Source organism: Triticum urartu, chromosome 2A, assembly GCF_056163025.1.
Source record: "Triticum urartu cultivar PI428250 chromosome 2A, HENAU_Tu73, whole genome shotgun sequence".
Taxonomy (NCBI): Eukaryota; Viridiplantae; Streptophyta; class Magnoliopsida; order Poales; family Poaceae; genus Triticum; species Triticum urartu.
The window spans coordinates 730,788,386-730,812,434 of NC_141874.1; the positions used below are offsets into that span (position 1 = coordinate 730,788,386).

The 24,049-nt window shown below is 45.5% G+C and overlaps 3 protein-coding genes across 3 annotated transcripts; 1 reads left to right on the forward strand and 2 right to left on the reverse strand.

Annotated features, from left to right (window-relative positions):
* Positions 1-2,012: 2,012 nt before the first annotated feature.
* LOC147987305 (uncharacterized) lies at positions 2,013-3,048 on the forward strand. Its single transcript, XM_087545219.1, has one exon. The coding sequence runs from the start codon at positions 2,030-2,032 to the stop codon at positions 2,879-2,881; it is 852 nt and encodes a 283-aa protein (XP_087401345.1). The 5' UTR covers positions 2,013-2,029; the 3' UTR covers positions 2,882-3,048.
* A 111-nt stretch (positions 3,049-3,159) lies between these two features.
* On the reverse strand, positions 3,160-6,919 carry LOC125540165 (Pentatricopeptide repeat (PPR-like) superfamily protein). Its single transcript, XM_087545218.1, has 2 exons — positions 4,313-6,919; positions 3,160-3,582 (listed from the first exon to the last, which is right to left on the reverse strand). The coding sequence occupies exon 1, from the start codon at positions 6,738-6,740 to the stop codon at positions 4,809-4,811; it is 1,932 nt and encodes a 643-aa protein (XP_087401344.1). The 5' UTR covers positions 6,741-6,919; the 3' UTR covers positions 3,160-3,582; positions 4,313-4,808.
* A 63-nt stretch (positions 6,920-6,982) lies between these two features.
* LOC125540167 (receptor-interacting protein) lies at positions 6,983-8,125 on the reverse strand. The gene is made up of 3 exons (XM_048703754.2): positions 7,878-8,125; positions 7,600-7,775; positions 6,983-7,489 (listed from the first exon to the last, which is right to left on the reverse strand). The coding sequence occupies exons 1-3, from the start codon at positions 7,984-7,986 to the stop codon at positions 7,325-7,327; spliced, it is 450 nt and encodes a 149-aa protein (XP_048559711.2). The 5' UTR covers positions 7,987-8,125; the 3' UTR covers positions 6,983-7,324.
* Positions 8,126-24,049: the final 15,924 nt, after the last annotated feature.

Sequence of the window (24,049 nt, forward strand, 5' to 3'; positions counted from 1 at the left end):
CTTGTCCTGCTGTTGATGAGAGTGGGTGTGGCCCTATTATGTCGGTGTTTTGGTGGGCTTTCGCCTTGTGCCGAGAGCGGGTGCGGCCATGCGAGTCTTTGCTCGAGTAGGTTTGGCCATGTTTGTACCGGTTTTTGCCAAAAAATTTGTATTTACTGTGCAATAATTTTCTTCTTAGTTATTTAAAATGACAGAGCTGTTGCCTTGTGTTTAAAAAATTGGTCTTACAGCGTGAGCGATGTGCCTTTTACTTCCCGTGGACAAACGCGCGGACAGGATGTAGTACAAGCTTGTCGCATGAGCCGGCGCCAAAAGTTCACAAGTACGTACAGCTAGCTGCGCGTTGATTTAGCAAGAACATGCTTATCTTATCTTCACCTGCTCAATAAATAAATAAAAGCGATCACGATCCACCAGCACAAACGGATGCACGAGGCACAAACGGATGCACGAGGCTAGCCAGGGAATGCAATGCATGGAAGCTTCGTGGATCCGAGCATGGCGCTTGGGGGAAGTTTCTCTTCTCGATTTAGGGAGGGCAAAAGAGGGCATTTTTGGCGAGAGGGGCGTTTGTAAATCCTGAAATTTTATTAAATTCGGAAACTTACGCGGAGCGGTAAATACATGAAATCTAAAAAAAAACAGTTTTTAGTATGATTTGGGCCGTCATGCCGTTGTGCTTTGGTGGTCAACGATAGACACATGGTGCTGCAGCAATGGTTCCGATGATTCGCGCATCCCAGGTGGCCCAAAAACGTTGGCCTTTATCTCTTTGGGGATTCATGAGTTTTGTGCGCAAGCTTTGAACCGACTCATGTCAGTGCCTGCATTGGCGGTGCTTTTGGGTGTCGTTTTTCCCTTTGAAGGCATTGCGGCTCTTTGGGTGAAAACCTAAAAGCTCTGGATAGTTTTCAGAGCGGGCGACAGTGGTGTCTTCATCGTCTCCCCCTTAGAGGCGTTGCTTGGGAGAGCTAGTTTGCTTGTTGCATGCGGTTTCTCCTTCGTCGGGTTTTGGAGGATGTCGGGGCAGTGGCCCTGGGAGGTTGATGTGCGCCGAGGGTATGGCCTCGGGCAAAGATGTGAGGAGACGACTCCATGAGGTGGGGCAACGACTCAACCTTCACTTGGTGGCACCCTTCCTCACTTGGGTGGTAGGTTTTTCGGTTCGGTCGACACACTGAGTTTGACTTTATGTTCGGGCGATGGCTCCAGATGTGGTGGTGTAGCGGTCATGTCTGCGGGTGGTTTCCCTGAGCGGCTTGGGCTGGGGTGGTTAGGTCGTGCGGCGTTGCAGTTTGAGGGCGCGTGGCGGCATGTCGAGGTGGTGACCCCGGATGACGGTGTTGGTGAACCACGCAAGACGTGACAGAGTGAATGGAAGTCGGGGTAGTAGGCTCGAGAGTTCAGCAACATCGGTTGTGTCGACCTCGTGTCACGTGGGCAGCGCGGTTGCTCTCAACATTGGTCGTCGGCATGTCAAATGTCGCATTTGGCGCAGAGTCCTATGAAAGGCTTGCATCCTCACCGCTGCAGGGGTGTCTCGTGTTTGCTCTTTGATGGTGGTGGAAGGCCGACTAGTTTGATGAAGTGGGTCACCGTTGGTTTGATTGTTATTGGTTGGCGTGTTTATGCGATGTTTTGTCCTGCCGTTGATGAGAGTGGGTGTGGCCCTACTGAGTCATGTTTTGAGTGGGCTTTCGCCCTGTGGTGAGAACAGGCGTGGCTATGCGAAGTCTTTGATCGAGTAGGTTTGGCCATGTTTGTATCGGTTTTTGCCAAATTTTTTGTATTTACTGTGCAATAATTTTCGTCTTAGTTATTTAAAATGACAGAGCTGTTACCTTGTGTTTTAAAAAATGGTCTTACAGCGTGAGCGATGTGTCTTTTACTGCCCGTGGACAAACGCCGGACGTACCAGCTTGTCGAATGAGCCGGCGCCAAAAGTTCACGGACGCGTTGATTTAGCAAGAACATGCTTATCTTATCTTCAGCTGCACAAACGGATGCACGAGGCTAGCTACGGAATGCAATGCATGGTGGAAGCTTCGTCGATCCGAGCTGCGTTTTGAACCGAGTTCTCCCCCCCGCCCCCAACGATTTTGATCAAACGCCTCTCCCCGCTTCCAAGATGGCGCCGCATCGTACGCACGCACGCGCGCGCCCACGTTCCAGGCGGCCGGCGACGACGGCGCTCGCATCCCGGTCCTGCTCGCCGCCGCCGCCGCAGCCGGCGTACACCCCGGGCGCGCGCTCGCCTCCGTCCCGGTGCGGCATCATGCCGGGAGGAGGCCCCTTCTTCCCGGGCTTCGGCGTGGGCGACGAGCGCTGCAGCCGGCCGTATGGCGGGCACTACGAGGAGTGCACATCGCAGGATCACACTCCGTCGGCCCCTCCGCCGTCGCCGGATTACGCTGCGTCGGGCCCTCCGCCGTCGCCCGACTGCACTCCCTCGTGCCCTCCGCCGTCGCCGGATTACACTTCGCCGGGCCCTCCGCCGTCGCCGGATTACGCTGCCTCGGGCCCTCCGCCGTCGCCCGATCACCCTCCCTCGTGCCCTCCGCCGTCGCCGGATTACACTTGGTCGGACCCTGCTGCTCGGTTCGCTTCCCCGGCGACGCCTTCGCCGCGCCCCGCGTCCCCAGACCCAGAGTACACGCCGTCAGAGCACGCCGCTGCATCACCTTACTACACTTGGTCGACTCCTCCTCGGCAAGCTTCTTCTCCGGATTACACGCCCACTACGCCGTCTCCGCCGCCCTGGTGCTGCTGTCCGGCGCCAAGTTGTGCGCGCCGGCGCCGCCGTATCACACACCGCCGCCTCCTTCCGGCGGCGCCGCGTCGCCGGACTACACGCCCAGCATGCTGCCTCTGTTGCCCATGATGCGAGATTGTTCCCTGCTATTGCTTCCTGTTTTTCATGGCCGGAGCCCTTTGTTTCTGATGGATGCAAATTGTAATTGCCTACGTGATTTGAAGAAAGTCACCCTGGCACTGTAAAGACAATAGGGATGCATAATAATGTAACAGCACAAATAAATCTGTGTGACTTGCACACAAAATTCAAGTGAGCATCTCTCTACAAAATCCAACTGAACAAAAGATAAGATGAACCTTTTCCGAGTAAAGCAAGCGGCATTGCGGAAATGATACTCATATACAATAAGAAATTCATAATTATTAATGTAGACCTTTATTTGGTTGTGCACATAGCCAACTGAAAGTTTTAACACACACGCACAACATTCTTCTCGGTTTCATCAGAATATTTCTGCGCACATAGCAAGCCTGAGAAGGAAGCTCATCTTCTCTTGGGAATGCATACTTTGTTAGATTGTTCCTTATCAACTTCTTTCACATATTGCAGCATTTGCTTGGTTTCATTTGGCAAGCATTGTGTTTCAACCAAAGTAGCTGCTTTCCCGCATACTGGTACTTTCACCAAGTATCCATCGGTGGCCTCCAGATTGCATAACTTTTTATCTAAAAATTGTCTTCACGATAACCACACAGCACCCTAGAATCCCAACAGCAGTACAGCACTGACCCTTCTCGCTCTGTTCATCTTCCCTTTGATAGCTCTAGCTGGAGCAGAAAAAAGAAAAAACATAGACAATGAATTAAGGTAAATATTTTTTACCGAAGAGATCAAGGCATCTGCAATGTACTTTCACAGTCAGCAGTTCCAGGGAGAAGCACAAAACATGCTTAATAGCCCTGAAGTAAAATCAGATTACTAACTGAAGTGCACTAGCGCAGGAAACTGCTTTTAGATGAGAACACAGTTCAATTCTGTTTACCAGTCTGCAGCCCATGAATACAGCACAATTACACTCCTAAAAAAATAGCGCTACTGTTGAGAGAGCCGGTACTGAAAGTAACCAGGATTTCATTGGTGACAATTGCCAAGTACTTTGCCACAAACTTGGATACTCTGAATAGGCCTGAATATGTGATGTGTAACACATATCCAAACTTTCCAGACCAGAGTTACGCTTTCTTCATCACAAAAAAAGGGGGAAAACTCATATGACCCTCAGACCTCAGGCTTGTTATTTTAATTTTGGACGTGGCATCATCAAACAGCAGCAATAACAGAAGGGATGAATTATCTGCATTTTCAGTAAAGGCTGGTGGCGGCAATATCATTGTGTCAGCTACTCCCTCTGTTCCAAAATAGATGACCCACCTTGTTTTGAGTCATCTATTTTGGAACGGAGGGAGTATGAGTGAATACCACCTTGTTTTTCAGTACGAAGTTTCAAGTATACTGTATCAATGGTCAGCCGAAATTCTCAGAAGGCTGGTACTTTACCCGAAGCAATTTTATGTGCTCCCTTAATTTCTCTTTCCCTGAGAAGGGAGATACAATTGACAAAATCGTCGAAACATCAAGTGACAGCTGTTTTTGCATCAAGTTTAGCCAGATAAGTTGCAGCCTCTACAACTGCACCTTTTTCCAGCAACACCCTGACCGCTTGATTTAGGGACTAATGTTTTGATCCTGTCCCTTCAAAAACAATGGACGGCCCACATTTTCCTGAAATCTAGTAGCATACAAGATCTCTCGTCAGCGAGACTCATGTGCCAAGCAATTTTGTTTCCCTTTGATTGCTCATAACTGGAAGAGCTTCAAGTTTTTTGGCTCCAGAACACTGTCAAAATTCCTCCTGCTGGTGTGGAGCCTTTTCAGAACATGGTCTAGAGCACTATGCGATACCTCGGTGTAGCCTATGGCATGTCTTCTCACTTCCAGTAAATCTTTGGCACTTCTTGATGTCTACGCACCACTGAGAACAAACATCGGTGGCTCAGGCAAACAGCGTCTGAAACTTTACTCTTCTCTTGATGCTGCCAGATCTTTCATACCCAATGCCTATCTTACTATGCACCAGCTTGACAGCTAGATCAGTATTCCCCGCTTTCCTGAGTGCGTTGATCATCATTGTTCGAACCCTGCCAGGTATCTCACGGCCCTTTCCCACGATGCCATCTGCCAATTTGCAGGCCTGCTTGAATCTCCCGGCCCTGCACAGAGCATTGATCATGTCCTCGTGTGCCGTCTCAGGAATCACACCCATTGGAGCCAGTTCATCCAATATCCTGCATGCTCGGCTGTATTTGCCAGAAAGACATAGCCCGTTGGCAAGGGCCCTGAAAGCTGCAGCTGTGGGAGTGATCCCCTTGTCGATCATCGCATCCCACAACTTCAGCGCCTCCTCATTCTTGTGTTCCTTGAACAAACCATCGATCAGTATGGTATACGTGTAAACAGTCTGATCGCAGCCATCATCTTCCATTCTCTTGTACAAGGCACAAGCATCATCCGTCCTTCCTGCTTTAGCTAACCCATCAATCAGCACGTTGTAGCAATATGAGTCCGGCACAAAACCTTTAACTTTCATCTCCTCGAAGAGCTCCTGTGCTTGGTCGACCATTCCAGCTTTCCCAAAGCCATCAATCAGGCTTGTATAGAAGATAGGGTTCACTGCAATACCTTTCTCCTCACAGCTCCTGAAACATGAAATGGCCTCATCCAGCCTCCCGAACCGGCACAAGCAGTTAACAATCACTCCATACGTGACGGCGTCGAGCTCAAGCCCGCTACTCTTCATCCTCTCAAAGAGTGACATTGCCTCGGTCTCCCTCCCAAATTTGCCCATTGAATCGATGAGCGAAGTGTACATTGCTGCTTTGGCTGGGCAACCACGCTTGAGCATTCTCTCAAACACGGCCATTCCCTCAAACGGCTTCCCGTCCTTGCAGAGCGCGCCGATCACCAGCACATACGCATGCTGCGGAATGTCCTTCCCCATTCCCCTCTCTTCCATCTCTTGGAACAACGCTACACACTGTGAAAACGTGCCCTCGCTGTAATGGCACTGCATCAGCGTGAGGTACGTTATCTTGTCGGGGGAGAGCTCCGCCTGATCCCTCATGTGATCGAGCCGTGCCATCGCATCCTGCACCCTCCCGGCGCGGCAGTACCCCTTGATGAGAATGTTGTAGGAGACCACGTCAGGGCGAACCGGGTCTTCCGTGGACATTGCGTCGAACACGTTGACGGCGGTGTCAAGGAGGCCCGCGTTGACGAGGCCGTCGAGGAGGCAGTTGTAGGTGACCCTGGAGGGCTCGACGCCGGCGAGGCGCATGCCGTTCCACGCCCACAGCAGCTCGTCGGCGAGGCCGAGGGCCGCGAGGCTGCGGACGAGCGACGCGGCCGACGGCGGCGTGAGGTGCCCCAGCAGGCCGTCCCCGTCCCCGCGGGCGCGCAGCTCGGCGACGAGCCGCCGCGCGTGGCCGGTGGCGTCTGGGGTGGCCTCCCTGGCGCGCGCGAAGGAGTGGAGCAGCGAGACGTAGCAGCCGAGGAGGTGCTGCGGGTGGGCGGCGAGGTCGTCGGCGCCGCCGGGCAGGGCGCGGAAGAAGCGGAGCGACGGGAGCGGGTGCGGGAGAAGCTGCGGGGAGCGCAGCGCGGCGGCGACGAAGGCCGGGGAGAGGCGCAGGAGGAAGGTGCGGCAGAAGGCGCGCAGGTCGGCGGCGAGCGTGGCCGGCGGCGCGCGCAGGACCAGGGAGACGACGCGCGGCAGCCACGGCGACGGGGTGGGCGTCGCGGCCGAGGCGGCCGTGTACGGGCTCGGGTCGGCGAGGTCCGTGTACGGCTCGATCCACTCCGGCGGAGGGTGGCCGGCGCCGTGGGGGGCCGACGGCCGCCGGCCGCGCGGGACGCTGCAGAACCTTCGCATCTCGCGGGGTGAGGAGCGGCAGAGGTGTTGGACGAAACGAGCGCGAGGGCGTTCTTCAGGTTGGCTGGTTCTGTTGTGCCACTGCCTGCGTGTGTATACATAGCACTGCTCTGCTTTTGTCACGCTCACTTCTTCTGACAGAATTTCTCAACGGAAGGGAAAAAACTCTGCTGCTGGATCGATAAAAAAAAGTTTCTAAGATTCATGGGTAAGATTCATGGGTAATATGGGACAACAAGTACTACTATTTAGACGTATTTCAATGCTCGATACACCTGTTTGAACAACAAGTAATATGGGACGGAGATATTCGAATGATCCAGGAAAAAAGTATGCCCGCGGCTTGAGTGCAATCGACAAAGAAAAAATGGCAATGAAGCATCATCTACTATCATGCATGGGAGTGTTACAGATGGTCATCCGGCGCGATGATGCAATCGTGAAACTACACTACTGATTACTCAAGTCTGAACTCCTTGTATGCCGAGAGAGCGTCCATCCATCCTCGATCGGTCCTTCCGTGAGTCATCTGTCGACGACGGAACTGACAGGAAAGAAAATGGCAGCACCCAAAGACGGCGGGGTCAGATGGGCGGCGGGTCGTCCCACTGCAGGACGGCGGTGTCGAGGTTCTGCTCCCGCTTGAGCTTGTCCTTGAGGAACCAGTCGCACACCCGCCCCGCGTTGAGCTCCTCCATCGCCACCCCCTCCTGCTCCGAGATCACCCGCAGCAGGTTCAGCGACGAGATCTGATGAATCCCTCCCAAGAATCATTCATTCATATCAACACATGTTAACCATGATGTTCTTAATAAAATCCATCCAAGTAGAACATGGCTGCAAGGTGCAAACAACTCACGGTGAGGCGGCAGAGGAAGCGCTCGTGGGTGCTGAGCCCGGACATCTCCACCAGCCCGGCCTCCTCCAGGCTCAGGAACGTCCTCTTCTCCTGCTCCTGCTGCTGCTTCTTCTCGCCGCCATCACCGCTCTGCTTCTCTTCCTGGCATCTCGTGCTCACCGCCTCTCGCGCCCTCGCTGCAGTACGCGCTCGCGGTTAGCCACGGCTCACGAGTATCTACTTGCGGGGACGAACGGTACGTGTTTAAGTCGATGCAGAGCAGCGGGTGGTCGACTTACCTGGATTGCAAGGGAAAGCTCGTCGGAGCGACGGCCCGGGCAGCGGGAGCGCCGCCCGCCGCACGGCGTGGGGGGGCTTGCACGCCGCGACCATGTGCTGCTGCTGCATGATAGCTCACGAGGTTCCTGGCGAGCCGGGGGGAGTCGGAAGATGACGACGATGGGTGTCCGGTGCGAGCAGATAACGTTCCACCGGCACGTCCTGATTTCCTACCCCTCTGATTGAGAACGCTCTGGCAGAAAACAACAAATCCTGAACGAGAATGCTTGATCCACAACACAAGGCTAGCAGCCAGCCAGCCGCTGCGGTACAAGATCCAGGCCCATTCAAGGCTATAGCCCGCTAAATGCACAGGAGATGCAACAATCCTTTCTTTTTTTCCATTTGCAACAACTTGCCGAACGTCAATACCTACTTTCACGAACTCACAAATCAATCGTACTATTTTTTTACAGAACAAATCGGTGAAGTCAAACACAAACAGAAAAGAAATTTGACGGAGAGAAAAGGGGTCGGAGGGTTTTCTATACATTGGGCGTGCGGCGCATCAGGGCGACTCCAACACGAATCACCAAATGGACGGCACCAAACGTTCGGGAATACGTCCGGATGTGTTCATAGACAGCGCGCAGGGAGCCGGCCATCCAACCACAGGCATCAACTGTCCGCCCGCTCGATTTTTCCCTATGTCGGGAGTACTGAGAATAACCAAAGATAAATAGCACGATTCGTTGGTGATTCGAAGACAAATATTCCAATGCAACAATAATTCAAATGTAAATATTACAATCCAAACATAACGTTTAGAAATTATTTCATATTTGAATTCAACTTACTCAAACATATGTTCTAGTTGTCTCCTTGCAACGCTCAAAGATGCTCAATTAGATCATTTCGAAGTTGCTCATAAGTTCCTCGATGGCGTATTTGCGAAAATCTTCAAATGTCGTCGGACTCCCCCCCGTTTTGGTGCCGGATTGTGGGTTTCGAACGTCGAAACTTTTTCAAACAAATTAGGTGACCCTCGTCGGATGGCCAAAAGCGTCCGGACCATTTGGTCTGGATATTTACAGGCAATTTGGTGATCTGCGTTGGCGATGCCCTTAGGCGCCAATGCAAGGTGGCATGGTATATTCGCGTACACCGACGACGATAACACTCCTGTAGTCGCTGATTTCAGCAGAGATGCCCGTGTGTAAAACAAAACCCCGATACCACGATGCTCCCCTCCCCACCCTTCTCCGCTCCAGTTCAGTTTGTCCTCAGGATTGTCGGCTCAATGTGAAATGTCACTAAGGGCTAAGTGTTGAAGAGAAAGAGAGATTTAAGTGAATCGAGTGATTTCTATTAATGTTGAGTTGGGTATTTATATCTCCCCAACAGGCATGTACATATGTTGGTTACAAGGATTCCAGACAGTGGGTTTTCCTGATGCACGTCGAACCCTTAATTAATCTATTTTCTCAGACTTGTCGTTTCCCTTTGTGCATGTTTGCCTGTTTCTGGATAATAAATTTAAGCTATTTCTTCTGGATCTTGTAAGCTAATCTGTTTGGAAAAGAAAGATTGTTATGCTTCAGCAACCAACTGAACTGCCTGTAGTTGCCTCGCACCAAATGTCATTTGCATCTTGAGTTAGAACATAAAGCATTTTGGACAATTAAAGAACTCAATTATTACTTCAAACTTGCCGGTGAAAAGAGGTTATTTGATATTAGCTCATTAGATGAATGGAGAACCCAAGCTTATGAAAATGCCAAACTATTAAAAAAAAGGTTAAAAGGTGGAATGACAAAAGAATCCAAAAGCGGGAATTCAAAGTTGGTGAACATGTTCTTTTGTACAACTCTCGTTTTAGATTCTTTACAGGAAAACTTCTCTCCAAATGGGAAGGACCATATGTTATCGAAGAGGTTTGCCATTAAGATCAATAATGCCGAATGCACTAATCCAAAGGTGGTCAATGAGCAAAGAATTAAGCACTATATCTCAGGTACGCTTATTAATGTTGAAAACAATATTATTCAAACCATGACACCGGAGAACACATAAAAGAAACCTTCCAGAACACTCCAGAACCCTGAAAAATAGGAGGTACATGATACGGTAAGTAAACGGACTCCGAAAAATCCGCAAAAAATATTTTCTGTCAGTTTTGGTATATTATAAAAATTAGGAAAATAAGAAATAACCAGGAAGACAACCGAGGAGGGCATGATACACCAGGGCGCGCCTGCCCTTCCTCTCGCGCCCAGGTCGGTTGTGCCCACCTCGGGAACCTTCCCGACTCCGTTTTTCTCCCGTTTGCTTGTTTCCCAAGATAAAAAAAATCTTTATATACCCCCCGAACGTATTGACCACCTTATTGCGGAGAAATCCTCTATTCTTGTTTCACAAGACACCAAGCCAGGCGCGCCCAGGTGGGTTGTGCCCACCTCGGGTACCTTCCGGACTCCGTTTTTCTATAGCTTGCTTGTTTTCCAAGATAAAAAATCTTTAAATACCCCCCGAACCTATTGACCACCGTATCGCAGAGAAATCTTCTTCTCTCTTTTCTTGCTATTTTCGGCCAGATCTGTTGAGCCAGGTATCATGTCTTCTTCCTCCTCCAACAGCGTGGAAGAGGATGCTTGGTTGATGAAGATCGAGCTGAAGAGAGAAGATCCCGTAGAAGCCTTCAAGGGAGACAAGAACAAGGAGGCTACCGGAGATCAAACACCGGCAGCTGAGCAGGCCTGGCCTACCGAGGAAGAAGAAGATATCCTTAAACCTTACTATGCTCACCTTACCCTGACTGAGATTGAAGCCTTTCGAATCATTGAAAATAGTTCGTGCGCAAAACAAATATCTCACTCGTGAAAATATTCTGCATCAAGAGCACACCATATTCCTTTGGAGCGTCATCCGTAGATTGGAAAATCTCTTGATCGTGAAAGACAAGATCGCCTCTACTTCATCACCAGCACCTTCTTCATCACCAAAAGAAAACTGAGTATCAGGTATGGGCACTCCACTTGGCCTCCGCCAAGCTTGGGGGAGGTGCCCCGGTATCGTATCACCCCACTATCTTTTTGCCTTTACTTATTTTAGTTCGATCCATAGTTATCTTTTGCTTTAGATGAATAAAAGTTTAGTTCGATCCTTTCTTTTCAAGAGTTTGCTTAGTGATCTATCCTTGTAATCATGTGCGAGATATGTAATAAAGTTTAGTTTGAGTTTTTGCTTTCTTTACTTTCATGTTCCAATAAAAAGAAAGGAAATAAATGAAAAAAGATCATATGCTAATCTTATGGTAGGTGATGACACCACATAAGGAAAAGTATAAGTAGAAAATTTTGCTAGGGATTGACAAACATAGCATTGGTCAATAATGCAACTCATGAAAGAATTAATAAGGGAAGAGAAGATTCACATATAAATACACTATCCTGGAAATCTTTTGTGATTGTGAGCCCTCATCAAAATAGTATATGCCAAAATTGTTGACGTTGGACAAGGAAGACAACTTAATGATTAATGTTTGTTCATATTCACGTAGAAGTTATATTGTCATAGATCCTTCAACATGTGGTGCTTGCCCCCCATCTTTGCTAGCCAAAAACTCCACACTAAGTAGAGATACTACTTGTGCATCCAAAAACCCTTAAACCCAAATCTTATTTTCAAGTGTCCACCATACCTACCTAAGGATTGAGTCAGATCCTTCAAGTAAGTTGTCATCGGTGCAATAAGGCAATAAAAATTGCTTCTAAAAGTGTGAGATCATTTAGTGTAAGACAAAATTGAGCGTTGTACGAACTTGTGATGGTGAAGAATAAAAGCGACATACTGCATAATAAAGGTTGCCATCACAAGGGGCAATACAGCATGACATTCTTTTACACTAAGGGGTTGATCATACAAACAAATAAGCGCATGGCAACCTCTGCTTCCCTCTGCGAAGGGCCTATCTTTTACTTTTATGTATTTACTTTTATGCAAGAGTCAAAGTTTTTCTCTCTATTCCTTTTTATTTTTATCCTTTGGCAAGCATCATGTGGTGAGGAAAGATCTAGGCACATATGTTCAGTTGAATATGGGTAGCATGAGTTATTATTGTTGACATCACCCTTGAGGTGAATACGTTGGGAGGCGAAACTATAAGCCCCTATCTTTCTATGTGTCCGGTTGAAATGTTTTGCTCATGTGTATGCGGTGAGTGTTAGCAATCATAGAAGACTAAATGATGGTTGAGTATGTGGACTTGCCTAAAGGCTCTGATACGTGACCCTTCCTGAAAAGATGATGAATTATAGTTGCAAAGTTGACTGAGAACATAGTTTGTTGGTTTCTAATAGAGTTTATGCTTTATACTTCGATAGTGTGATGAATTGTTACTTATTCATGAGAAGTCTATGATAAAAGTTCTATGATAAATTTTTTATATTAAAGTTTGTTGCTGTTATAATAATCAACATGATGCTTCTATGCACGTATTTTGTTTTTATCGACACCTCTCTCTCTCTCTAAGCATGTGGACATGTTTTTCGATTTCAGTTTTCGCTTGAGAACAAGCGAGGTCTAAGCTTGGGGGAGTTGATACGTCCATTTTGCATCATATTTTCCTACTGTTATTTATGATGTTTCCATGCATAATAATGCTTTTCGGAGTAATTCTAATGCCTTTTCTCTCATAATAGGCAAGGTACAAACAAAGAGGGAGAATTTCGGCAGCTGGAAATCTGGCCCTGGAAAAGCTATGTCAGGCCACCTATTCTGCACAACTCCAAACAAGGTGAAACTTTATAGAGATTTTTATGGAATATATGAGGAATATTGGAGCCAATAAGCACCAGAGGGGGCCACCCTGGTGAGCACAAGACACCAGGGCGCGCGTGGCCCCCTGGGCACGCCCTGGTGGGTTGTAATCACCCAGGCCCACCTTCGTTGCCCATCTTCTGGTATATAAGTCATTTTGAACTAGAAAAAATAAGGAGAGGACTTTCGGGACGGAGCGCCGCCGTCTCGAGGCGGAACTTGGGCAGGAGCACTTTTGCCCTCCGGCGGAGCGATTCCGCCAGGGGAATTTCCCTCACAAAGAGGGAAATCATCGTCATCACCATCACCAACAAGTCTCCCATCTTGGGGAGGGCAATCTCCATCAATATCTTCAACAACACCATCTCATCTCAAACCCTAGTTCATCTCTTGTGTTCAATCTTGTTACCAGAACTATAGATTGGTGCTTGTGGGTGACTAGTAGCGTTGATTACATCTTGTAGTTGATTACTATATGGTTTATTTGGTGGAAGATTATATGTTCAGATCCATTATGCTATTTAATACCCCTCTTATCTTGAGCATGTTTATCACCTGTGAGTAGTTACTTTTGTTCTTGAGGTCACGGGAGAAATCATGTTGCAAGTAATCATGTGAACTTGATATGTGTTCGATATTTTGATAGTATGTATGTTGGGATTCCCTTAGTGGTGTCATGTGAACGTCGACTACATGACACTTCACCATATTTGGGCCTAAGGGAATGCATTGGGAGTAGTTATTAGATGATGGGTTGCGAGAGTGACAGAAGCTTAAACCCTAGTTTATGTGCTATTCCGTAAGGGACCGATTGGATCCAAAAGTTTAATGCTATGGTTAGGATTTATCCTTACTACATTTCTCGTAATTGCGGACGCTTATGAGGGGGTTAATCATAAGTAGGAGGTTTGTTCAAGTAAGAACAACACCAAAGCACCGGTCCACCCACATATCAAATTATCAAAGTAGCGAACGCGATCGAATCAACATGATGAAAGTGACTAGATGAAATTCCCGTGTACCCTCAAAAACGCTTTGCTTATTATAAGAGACCGTTTTGGCCTGTCCTTTGGCTCAAAAGGATTGGGCTACCTTGCTGCACTTTTGTTACTATTATCATTACTTGCTCGTTACAAAATATCTTGCTATCAAACTACTCTGTTACTTACAATTTCAATTGCATACATTACTTTGTTGAAAACCAGTTGCCATTTCCTTCTGCTCCTCGTTGGGTTCGACACTCTTACTTATCGAAAAGAGCTACAATTGATCCCCTATACTTGTGGGTCATCACAAACTAGTACATGCTAGTATGGCAGGTTATTTACGGAGAACATATACATTCTAGGTGATGTACATGTGTTGATGCACCTCTCATGGTGTGAGCCTACCTGCTTGCACACATTGAGCATCATCGGTGAGGCTAGGTGTTCACCCTGATCCTTGGAGACAGAATTGATCATGGGCACGAGCCTTACCACGGACTATGAGAATGGCATTGATTTCATCAAGGACATTGGCATAGACATGGGGATATGCTTGGGTGAAGGCGGAACACAAACAGTCTGCGGCGCTCGGCGTCTAACGAATCTGCCGGCAACACTGATTCTTCTCAAACGGGCTCATCTTGCCCAAGCGGACGTTGACACACACTTTGAGAGCAATTTCATCGCTCAACTTGCACTGCCCGCCGACGTGGGATGATGACGGCGGCTATGCCGGTGAAGGCGGTAGGTCGTCGCCACGTGCATTATCTGAAGACATAGCTAGGAGGATTGCGATGAGAAGGAGGCCACAAGAGGATTTTATGGCTTTGGTGTTGGTGGTCGCCATTGTTGCTGATGCTTGCTTGTTCTGTGGGTGAGTGGATGGATGCTTGTGCATGTGCAGACTTGGAATGTATCAATTTATAGGACGTCTGTGAAATTGTTTGGCAAGGCGATTAGTACTCGCGCATCTACAGATTACGACCCATCATGTCTCATGCCAAAGAATAGTATATTTTCGGCAGTTCATGGAATGTGATATCAGACTAATTTAGTTCTTTTTTGAGGTCTTAATTAATACAACCGTACAATAAGAAATTATGCTTCTATACCAAACATGCATTGAAGGTACAAGTGGGGAATGTCCACATTCTCACAATTTTTCGTGATTTTCTTTGAGAAACTATCTAAAACTTTACGGTGTATATAAAAATAAATAAATAATAAATATCGAGTTATGACATAATTTTTTGATGGAACATGCCTAACTTGAGTATGAAGTAGAATGAACTACTAGGTAGAAAACACATCCACGCGTGTTCACTAACAAGATCAAATTGTTTGATATCCTTGGAAGCTAAAATGAGGACTCATTCTTAAATATTTGAGCGGGATATGAGCAAGTAAAGATTGGGCCATAAATATCTTCTAATACATTCCACAAGTGTGTAGTAGCCTTTCACTACAAGTCACCTTATCTTCTTGAAGGATGAATATAGATTTTTTCTCCATGATTATGAAAACCCTTGCGCTTGGTCAGCAGAATTCCGTCACACGTCAAGTCCAACACATGTGCATAGGGAATTACAATGGTGATCCTTGTGACTACTAGTTAAGGAATCCTACATGAATAACATTCATCTTAGATCATGTGGTGAGTTGCTCAAAACAAACAAGTTGATAGTGTAAAGTGTCCTTGGAAGCACGAGCCAAAAAATGAGTGAATTTGGACACACGAAATTTAACTGTTTATTGGTGTATTCATACTCAATGCTTACCACACAAAGTCGCTCTTATGCATGAGAATTTTTACAAACCGGATAATCCCATTATGTCGATTTTTATCAATACATGGCAAAGAATATCCTAGATTACATCGGAGTAAAAAAATCTTCTAGTTATACAGAGAATTAGTAAACTAAATATACATGATTTTATATAGGGTGTCCCTCACATATAGTGCGACAACAAAATCGTAGGTTTTTTGTTTCAACATCTTGTGTATTTTTTGCTTGTTTCATGTGGCACGTCATTTTGTACGAAATGTAATAACGTCGAGTTCGTCCCTGCCTGAGATCTCATGATTGAATTGTAGAAATTCATGTCCTGCTATTTGATTAATTGAATGTTAATTTTCTTCTCCTCAAAACACTAGAAAATCTCTTTTTCAGTGTGCACCGTCATGTTTGCTGTCTATCCCATATGCTGAGTGAAATTAGTCTGTCAGTATTATTTTGCCCAGCCATTTTTTGTGGTGGCCTTTCAGCCTAGAACCTACCCTACAGTTGCATACTTACCATTTCCATCAACTAAATTTATCGACCCCATCCCCGTCTTAGAAATGTATTGATATATAGAAGGGTTTTTATCATTTATGCCACTAGTTGTGTCCCACTACTCAGTTTTGCCATTAGAAGTTACAACTGCTCAAAAATGCCATCAATCCGTGAGATGCTTGCTCAAAAATGCCATTAGATATCTAAAAAATGCCACTGTTCTGTTAGGTGTTTGCTCAAAAATGCCATTAGACATTGTTATTTTTACGTCAAACCCGTTGACCATGTTCTATGACAAAAATAAGCCTAGACCCACATGTCAGTTCTCTCTATCTCACAATGATATGTGTGGCCCCACTTGTCAGGAGTAACCAAGCGAATAATTTTATAGGAAAATAAGAACGCTGTTGGGATCAAGTGAGCCCCATACTTTATTGTAGTGAGACAGAGAGATAGCTGGCATGTTGGTTCATAGGTTTTTATGTCATTATAACATGGCAAAAGAGATTTGAGATCACAATAATGCTGTTTAGTGGCATTTTTGAGTATGTGTCTAATGAAGCAATGGCATTTTTGAGCAGTTGAAATTTCTAGTGGCAAAACTGAGTAGTGGGACACAACCGGTGGCATAACTGATAAAAACCCATATATAGAAAACTAACTAAGCGGCAACATCACTCTCGCTTGTTGAGTGCCAGAATGAGGATGAAGGCGACTTGGTGTCCTAGGATCATAAACTTTGACGAGATCCCAATTTTTTAGTTAATCATGGATTATTAATTTTATCAATTATTGCATGTAATATTTTAGATGGAGAGGCTCGGATTGTTGGCTCGAGTTTTGCAAAAATAGTAAGTGTTAGCGGTGGTCATTTTGCGGAGTTATGTTGGATCTTGCACCTAGGTCTGAAACGTTGGCACACTCCATTGGATGCTTGACGTCTAGCACAATGTGATGGCTTGTCACCGTCGGGGGCTTCATGGTTACGTGAGGTTCCTTCTATAGACAATGGTTCAAGTTTGTCACAATGTTGTTGAGGAATCTGGAATACAGATATGATCATCTCTCTCATAGTCAAATAAACAAAGGATGGCCAAAACATGCAATCCTGGCTTGGTGATAGAACAAACTTTTTTATGCCTTTTCGGATGTTAAACCTCCATATGAGGCAGTTTCCTAAGACCATCTGCACTACAGGTGTTTTGTCATTAGATGTCGCATTGTAGAGTGCTCAAATCATTTTCTGCAGCTCGTTTGTGTTTTTTTCCTTATTTGAAAATTTAGTTTTTTCATTAGCGGTGTATTTGGATTAGTTGGGTGGATGCTAGTCACCATCTTGTTTTGGTGATTCTTATATTATGGAGATGTCAATTGGCCTTTCTGAGCGAACTAATGCCATCTTTCGCTAGTCACCGATGAAATAGGGCATGTGTGGTCATTGAGATCCTTGAGCTTTTTGATGCCATGCATGTCGTATATTTTAGCACTAGAGCCTGTGATGGGAAAGTTGCTACCACCCTAACAAATTCACTCGGCAAGCTACGTTGTGAGTAAAAAGATTCAAAATGAACTTCTGAGCTAGACGGCTCGGGAAAATTTTCACATAGGAGGCATATCCATAAAATATTACCACACAGACAAAAAGGCATGCCATGAACGCATCACAAATAATACAAGTAGATGTTGCGGATTCTTATTTAGATGATCACTCGCACTGGACATGATATACATGTGTGTATCACTGGTTTAGTCGGGTCCAAACCGGTACATGCTAGTATGGAAGGTTATTTAGGTAGAACATATACATTCTAGGTGATGTACATGTGTTGATGCACTTCTCATGGTGTGAGCCTACCTGCTTGCACACATTGAGCATCATTGGTGAGGCTAGGTGTTCACCCTGATCGTTGGAGACAGAATTGGTCGTGGACACGAGCCTTACCACAGACTGTGAGAATGGCGTTGATTTCATCAAGGACCCTGGCATAGACACGGGCACGTGCTCGGGTGATGGCGGAACACAAACAGTATGCGGCGCTCGGCGTCTGACGAATCTCCTGGCAGCACTGGTTCTTCTCAAACGGGCTCATCTTTCCCAAGCGAACGTTAACGCACACTTTGAGAGCAATTTCATCGCTCAACTTGCACCGTCCGCCAACGGGGGATGACAGCGGCGCCTGTGCTGGTGAAGGCGGTAGGTCATCGCCACATGCATTGTCTGAAGACATAGCTAGGAGGATTGCGATGAGAAGGAGGCCACAAGAGGATTTTATGGCTTTTGTGTTGGTGGTCCCCATTGTGGATGATGCTTGCTTGTTGTGTGGGTGAGCGGATGGATGCTTGTGCATGTGAAGACTTGGAATGTATCAATTTATAGGACGCTTGTGAAATTGTTTGGCAAGGCGATTAGTACTCGCGCATGTACATATTACGACCCATCATGTCTCATGCCAAAGAATAGTATATTTTAGGCAGTTCATGGAATGTGGTATCAGACTAATTTAATTCTTTTCTGAGTTCTTAATTAATACAATCGTACAATAAGAAATTATGCTTCTGTACCAAACGTGCATTGAAGGTACAAGTGAGGAATGTCCACATTCTCATAGTTTTTCGTGGTTTTCTTTGAGAAACTCTGTAAAACTTTACGGTGTTGTAGCGACCCGATCCCAATAGACCGTAGTCTCCGTGCTTATGTGTCATCCCTGGATCGGTATTGCTGACACACACAGTACTCGAGGATTTATACTAGAGTTCAATCACACACTTATTACATCGAGTGTCTCAGAAAGATTACTTATTATAACAATATGGATGAAGGCCATCTAAATATGATAACTGCGGAAGCATCGAAGATAAATGAGTCCATCCAACTCCACGGCAATACTGAGTGCATGACAACGACCTATCGCACCTTACTCTTCGTCTGAAAATTCTGCAACATGATACGTTGCAGCCGTGTAGGTCAACACATGGAATATGCTGGCAAGATAACACCATAGAGCAATGAACAAATAACATCTATCACTACATGCATATATGGCTGGTGGAGGCTTGATACGTCTCCAACGTATCTATAATTTTTGATTGTTCCATGCTATTATATTATCTTTTTTGGATGTTAATGGGCTTTATTTTACACTTTTATATTATTTTTGGGACTACCCTATTAACCGGAGGCCCAACCCAAATTGCTATTTTTTTTGCCTATTTTAGTGTTTCACAGAAAAGGAATATCAAACGGAGTCCAAATGGAATGAAATCTTCGGGAGCATTATTTTTGGAACATACGTGATCCAGAAGACTTGGAGTGGACGTCAAGAAACAACCTAGGAGGCCACGAGGTAGGGGGCGCGCCTACCCCCCTGGGCGTGCCCTCCACCCTCGTGGGGCCCTCGTTGCTCCACCGACCTACTTCTTCCTCATATACCCCGAGAACATCCAGGAGCACTACGAAAAACCCTATTTCCACCGCCGCAACCTTCTGTACGCAAGAGATCCCATCTTGGGGCCTTTTCCGGAGCTCCGCCGGAGGGGGCATTGATCACGGAGGGCCTCTACATCAACTCCATGGCCCCTTCGATGATGTGTGAGTAGTTTACTTCAGACCTTCAGGTTCATAGCTAGTAGCTAGATGGCTTCTTCTCTCTCTTTGGATCTCAATACAAAGTTCTCTTCGATTCTCTTGGAGATCTATTCGATGTAATCTTCTTTTGCGGTGTGTTTGTCGAGATCCGATGAATTGTGGGTTTATGATCAAGTCTATCTATGAAAAATATTTGAATCTTCTCTGAATTCTTTTATGTATGATTGGTTTATCTTTGCAAGTCTATTCGAATTATCATTTTGGTTTGGCCTACTAGATTGATCTTTCTTGCAATGGTAGAAGTGCTTAGCTTTGGGTTCAACCTTGCGGTGTCCTTTCCCAGTGACAGCAGGGGTAGCAAGGCACGTATTGTATTGTTGCCATCGAGGATAAAAAGATGGGGTTTATATCATATTGCATGAGTTTATCCCTCTACATCATGTCATCTTGCTTAAGGCGTTACTCTGTTCTTATGAACTTAATACTCTAGATGCATGGTGGATAGCGGTCGATGTGTGGAGTAATAGTAGTAGATGCAGGCAGGAGCCGGTCTACTTGTCACGGACGTGATGCCTATATACATGATCATACCTAGATATTCTCATAATTATTCGCTTTTCTATCAATTGCTCGACAGTAATTTGTTCACCCACCGTAATACTTATGCTATCTTGAGAGAAGCCACTAGTGAAACCTGTGGCCCCCGGGTCTATTCTCCATTATATAAGTTTCCAATCTATTTTATTTTGCAATCTTTACTTTCAATCTATATCATAAAAATACCAAAAATATTTATCTTATTATTATTATCTCTACCAGATCTCACTCTTGCAAGTGGCTGTGAAGGGATTGACAACCCCTTTATCGTGTTGGTTGTGAGGTTCTTATTTGTTTGTGTAGGTACTAGGTGACTCGCGCGTGGTCTCCTACTGGATTGATACCTTGGTTCTCAAAAATTGAGGGAAATACTTACGCTGCTTTGCTGCATTACCCTTTTCTCTTCAAGGGAAAACCAACGCAGTGCTCAAGAGGTAGCAAGGCTCTACAGTTATCATTTGCATAAAGCTAATTTTTCCCTACAACAAAGGAATATATCTTACTTAACTACAAAGTTTAAGTCATTATTGAGAAGGTTCCTCCAACTCAATCCCAAAATAATATTTATCACCCAATATTTTCATTAAGTAAAGTGAGAAGATCAAATCAATAATTCAAGTACCAGATACTTAAGATGTCCATAACCGGGACACAACTAACCATGATTTGTTTATACACCCTGCAGAGGTTTGCGCTTTTCCCCACAAGACTCGATCTCCTCCGTTGAATTTCTCGCACTACATGATGTTTGAGAAACAGATGACCGAGACACAGTCTTTCAGAAGCATTAACTCTTTACTCTGGGTAGACAGTACCACCTACATCCCCTACATCTACTAGCCTACCACTGGAAGAGGTCACACAACATACTGAAATATGCTAGAGCCCATAATGGCTTGTGGCTGCACATGGAAGTTTCTAGCATGAATAATATTATGACCCCTTTGAGCCTGGGTGGCAAACCATAGGATGATCACACGGGTACTTCGGGATATCCTAGGACAACACTGGATTGCTCCAGGTGCCCGCAACCAATCGACCCAGATGTGTATTAAAGTAGCCACCTTAAGTTTCCCTTAGTTATAAATAACTCTCACAACTTTCATGAATCTCACATACCAATCCACGTCTACGAGCATAGCAAAGTAGTGCCATCATAATGTAGTAATACCCGGGGTTTGAATATAAGACAATAGGTTCCCACCTCATCAACTACTTCCCAATACCCACATGTTATCAAAAACCTACTCATGCAATGTTTGAGGCTTGAAACTAATGCATAAAAACTGGGTGATAAAGGGGTATGATCAAAGTGTTACTTGCCTCGCCGACGATCGAAAAATCCTAGAGATTCGTAGTAGAAAGCCTCACACTCCGGAAACTCTATCGTGAACAAAAAATAGCATACATAAGCACTCAAGCATAAGATGCAAAGGTAAAACCAAAATAAAAGATCTAAACAGTGAAGAGCTTCGATTTGTAAAAAGAATCAATCGAATCGGAGTTACGAAACTCAAACTACGCTCAAAAGAAGTTCGAATTCAAATCTGCTTGAAACCAAATTTTAAATTTCCGAAATCATGTTTAAGTTGTTTCTCTGGACAGAGGGGAACAAGACGAAGATTTTGGCGTTGGTTTCACTGGATTTGGACAAACGAGCAAAAAGTAGTGAGGGTTTGAAGATCAGGGACTAATCTATGATAAAAACAATTACAGATAGATCCCCGGCTGAAAATTAAAATAAAAAGAAAAACCTAACGAACGAACGTTCACTAACAGAAACTAATGAACGAATTCGTTCGTTAACTGAACGAATCGAGTGAACGTTCACTATTTAACAAAACCTAAAAATTAAATCGATCTAAAAGAATAAAACCAAACTTAAAAAAACCGGTTAGGTCTTTTCGGTTTATACCGGGTCGGGGGAAGGAATACCGACGGCGGCGGGGCGGCGGCGGGGAGCGGCGCGGCGGCTGCGGTAGCGCATGCGGCGGCGGCGTCAGCTTGGGTGGTGGGGCGGCTCGGTGGGGAAGGAGAGGCCGGGCCGCGACCCTAGATAAAGGGGGCCGGGGGTGCTTGGGGAAGGGGCAAGGCGGCAGGGAGGAGGAGTTTGCGCCGGACTCGAGAGGCGGCGACGTGTGGGACTCCGTCCCGGGGTCGGAGACGAGGCGGCGGTGAGCTGTGCCACGGCTTGGCACTAGCTGGGCTGGCCCAGTTCGGTTTTTTTAAATAATTCCATCGCAGAAAAAAAATCCAAAATCCAAAATAAATAAAGATCCTTAAATCCCCAAAATAATTTTCACGGTCCTCTCCTAATATTTAGGACAACGTGAACATTTTTTGGGCTATAATGCAATTTTCAAAAATGCAAATTTTCCTAATTTAAACAAATAAAAATCTCAAATAAAATTCATATAAAAATATATATTTTTATTCAAAAATAAATTTCCATTATTTCCTCTATTTTGAAGAAGTCATATTATCTTCTCTCATTATTTTATTTATTTTGAAATATTTGGAAAAATAATTTCAAATAATAATCACCTTGATCCAATTTACCAATTTTGAAAAAAAATCAAATTGTAATTTTATGAAGCCTCCAACCCTCTTACATGGTCCTTGAGTTGCTTAAGGTCTCTAGGATCAAAATGTCCAAATAAACCAAATTCAAAATGCTCAAAATATGGATGCATATGATGACCTAATTATTAACATCCAAATTGAAAATGTGGATGTTACAAACCTACCCCCTTAAGATGAATCTCGGCCTCGAGATTCGGGTTGGCTAGCAAATATGTGTGGGTGGTCTTTCCATAGGTCCTCTCGCTCCCAGGTGGCTTCTTCCTCGGTATGGTGGCTCCACTAAACTTTGCAAAACTTGATGACCTTGCTGCGTGTAACTCGGCTGGCAAACTCGAGAATCTTGACGGGTTTCCCCTCGTAGGTTAGGTCAATCTCCAACTGAATTGCTTCCAGGGGCACTGTATCTCTCAGAGGAATATCGACCATCTCTGCATGGCGCTTCTTCAACTGGGAAATGTGAAATACATCATGAACTCCTGACAATCCTTCGGGTAACTCCAACTTGTAGGCCACTTCTCCCATACGTTCCAAAACTCGGTGTGGTCCTACAAATTGTGGTGCTAACTTTCCTTTGACTCCAAATCGTTTAACTCCTCGAAGTGGTGATACACGGAGATATGCTCTGTCTCCGATTTCATAGGCTACCTCCTTGCATTTAGTGTCAGCATAACTCTTCTGCCTGGATTGAGCTACCTTCAGTATATCACGAATCAACTTAACCTTCTCTTCAGACTCTTTGATTAAATATGGTCTGAACAATTGACGGTCTCTAACTTCATCCCACATCAATGGTGTCCTGCACCTCCTTCTATACAAAGCTTCGAAAGGGGCCATCTTCAAACTATCCTGGTAATTGTTGTTATATGAGAACTCTGCATAAGGCAAATTATCATCCCAACTAGACCCATAATCTAGCGCACAAGCTCTCAACATGTCCTCTAGAATTTGATTGACTCTCTCGGTCTGTCCATTTGTCTACAGATGAAAGGCTATACTGAACTCTAGCCTGGTACCCAAAGTCTGGTCTAATTGATTCCAAAACTTCGAGGTAAACTGTGTTTCTCTATCTGATACGATGGTCCTCGGAACTCCATGCAGACATACAATCCTGGTCATATATATCTTGGCCAACTTCGCGCTCGTATACGTAGTTTTCACAGGGATAAAGTGAGCCACTTTGGTCAAGCGATCAACTACTACCCAGATGGAATCATAACCTGATTGTGTCCTGGGTAATCCGGTGATGAAATCCATGCCAAGCTTATCCCACTTCCATTCGGGTATCGGCATAGGCTGTAGTAATCCTGCTGGTTTCTGATGTTCTGCCTTAACTCTCTGACATACGT

Bases quoted from the DNA above. Each gene is read 5' to 3' on its own strand.
- LOC147987305 (XM_087545219.1), top strand. From the start codon at position 2,030: ATGCATGGTGGAAGCTTCGTCGATCCGAGCTGCGTTTTGAACCGAGTT.
- LOC125540165 (XM_087545218.1), bottom strand. From the start codon at position 6,740: ATGCGAAGGTTCTGCAGCGTCCCGCGCGGCCGGCGGCCGTCGGCCCCC.
- LOC125540167 (XM_048703754.2), bottom strand. From the start codon at position 7,986: ATGCAGCAGCAGCACATGGTCGCGGCGTGCAAGCCCCCCCACGCCGTG. The intron at 7,776-7,877 runs GTAAGTCGACCA...CGCGTACTGCAG, and splicing joins AGCTTTCCCTTGCAATCCAG to CGAGGGCGCGAGAGGCGGTG. The intron at 7,490-7,599 runs GTGAGTTGTTTG...GGGATTCATCAG, and splicing joins GCTTCCTCTGCCGCCTCACC to ATCTCGTCGCTGAACCTGCT.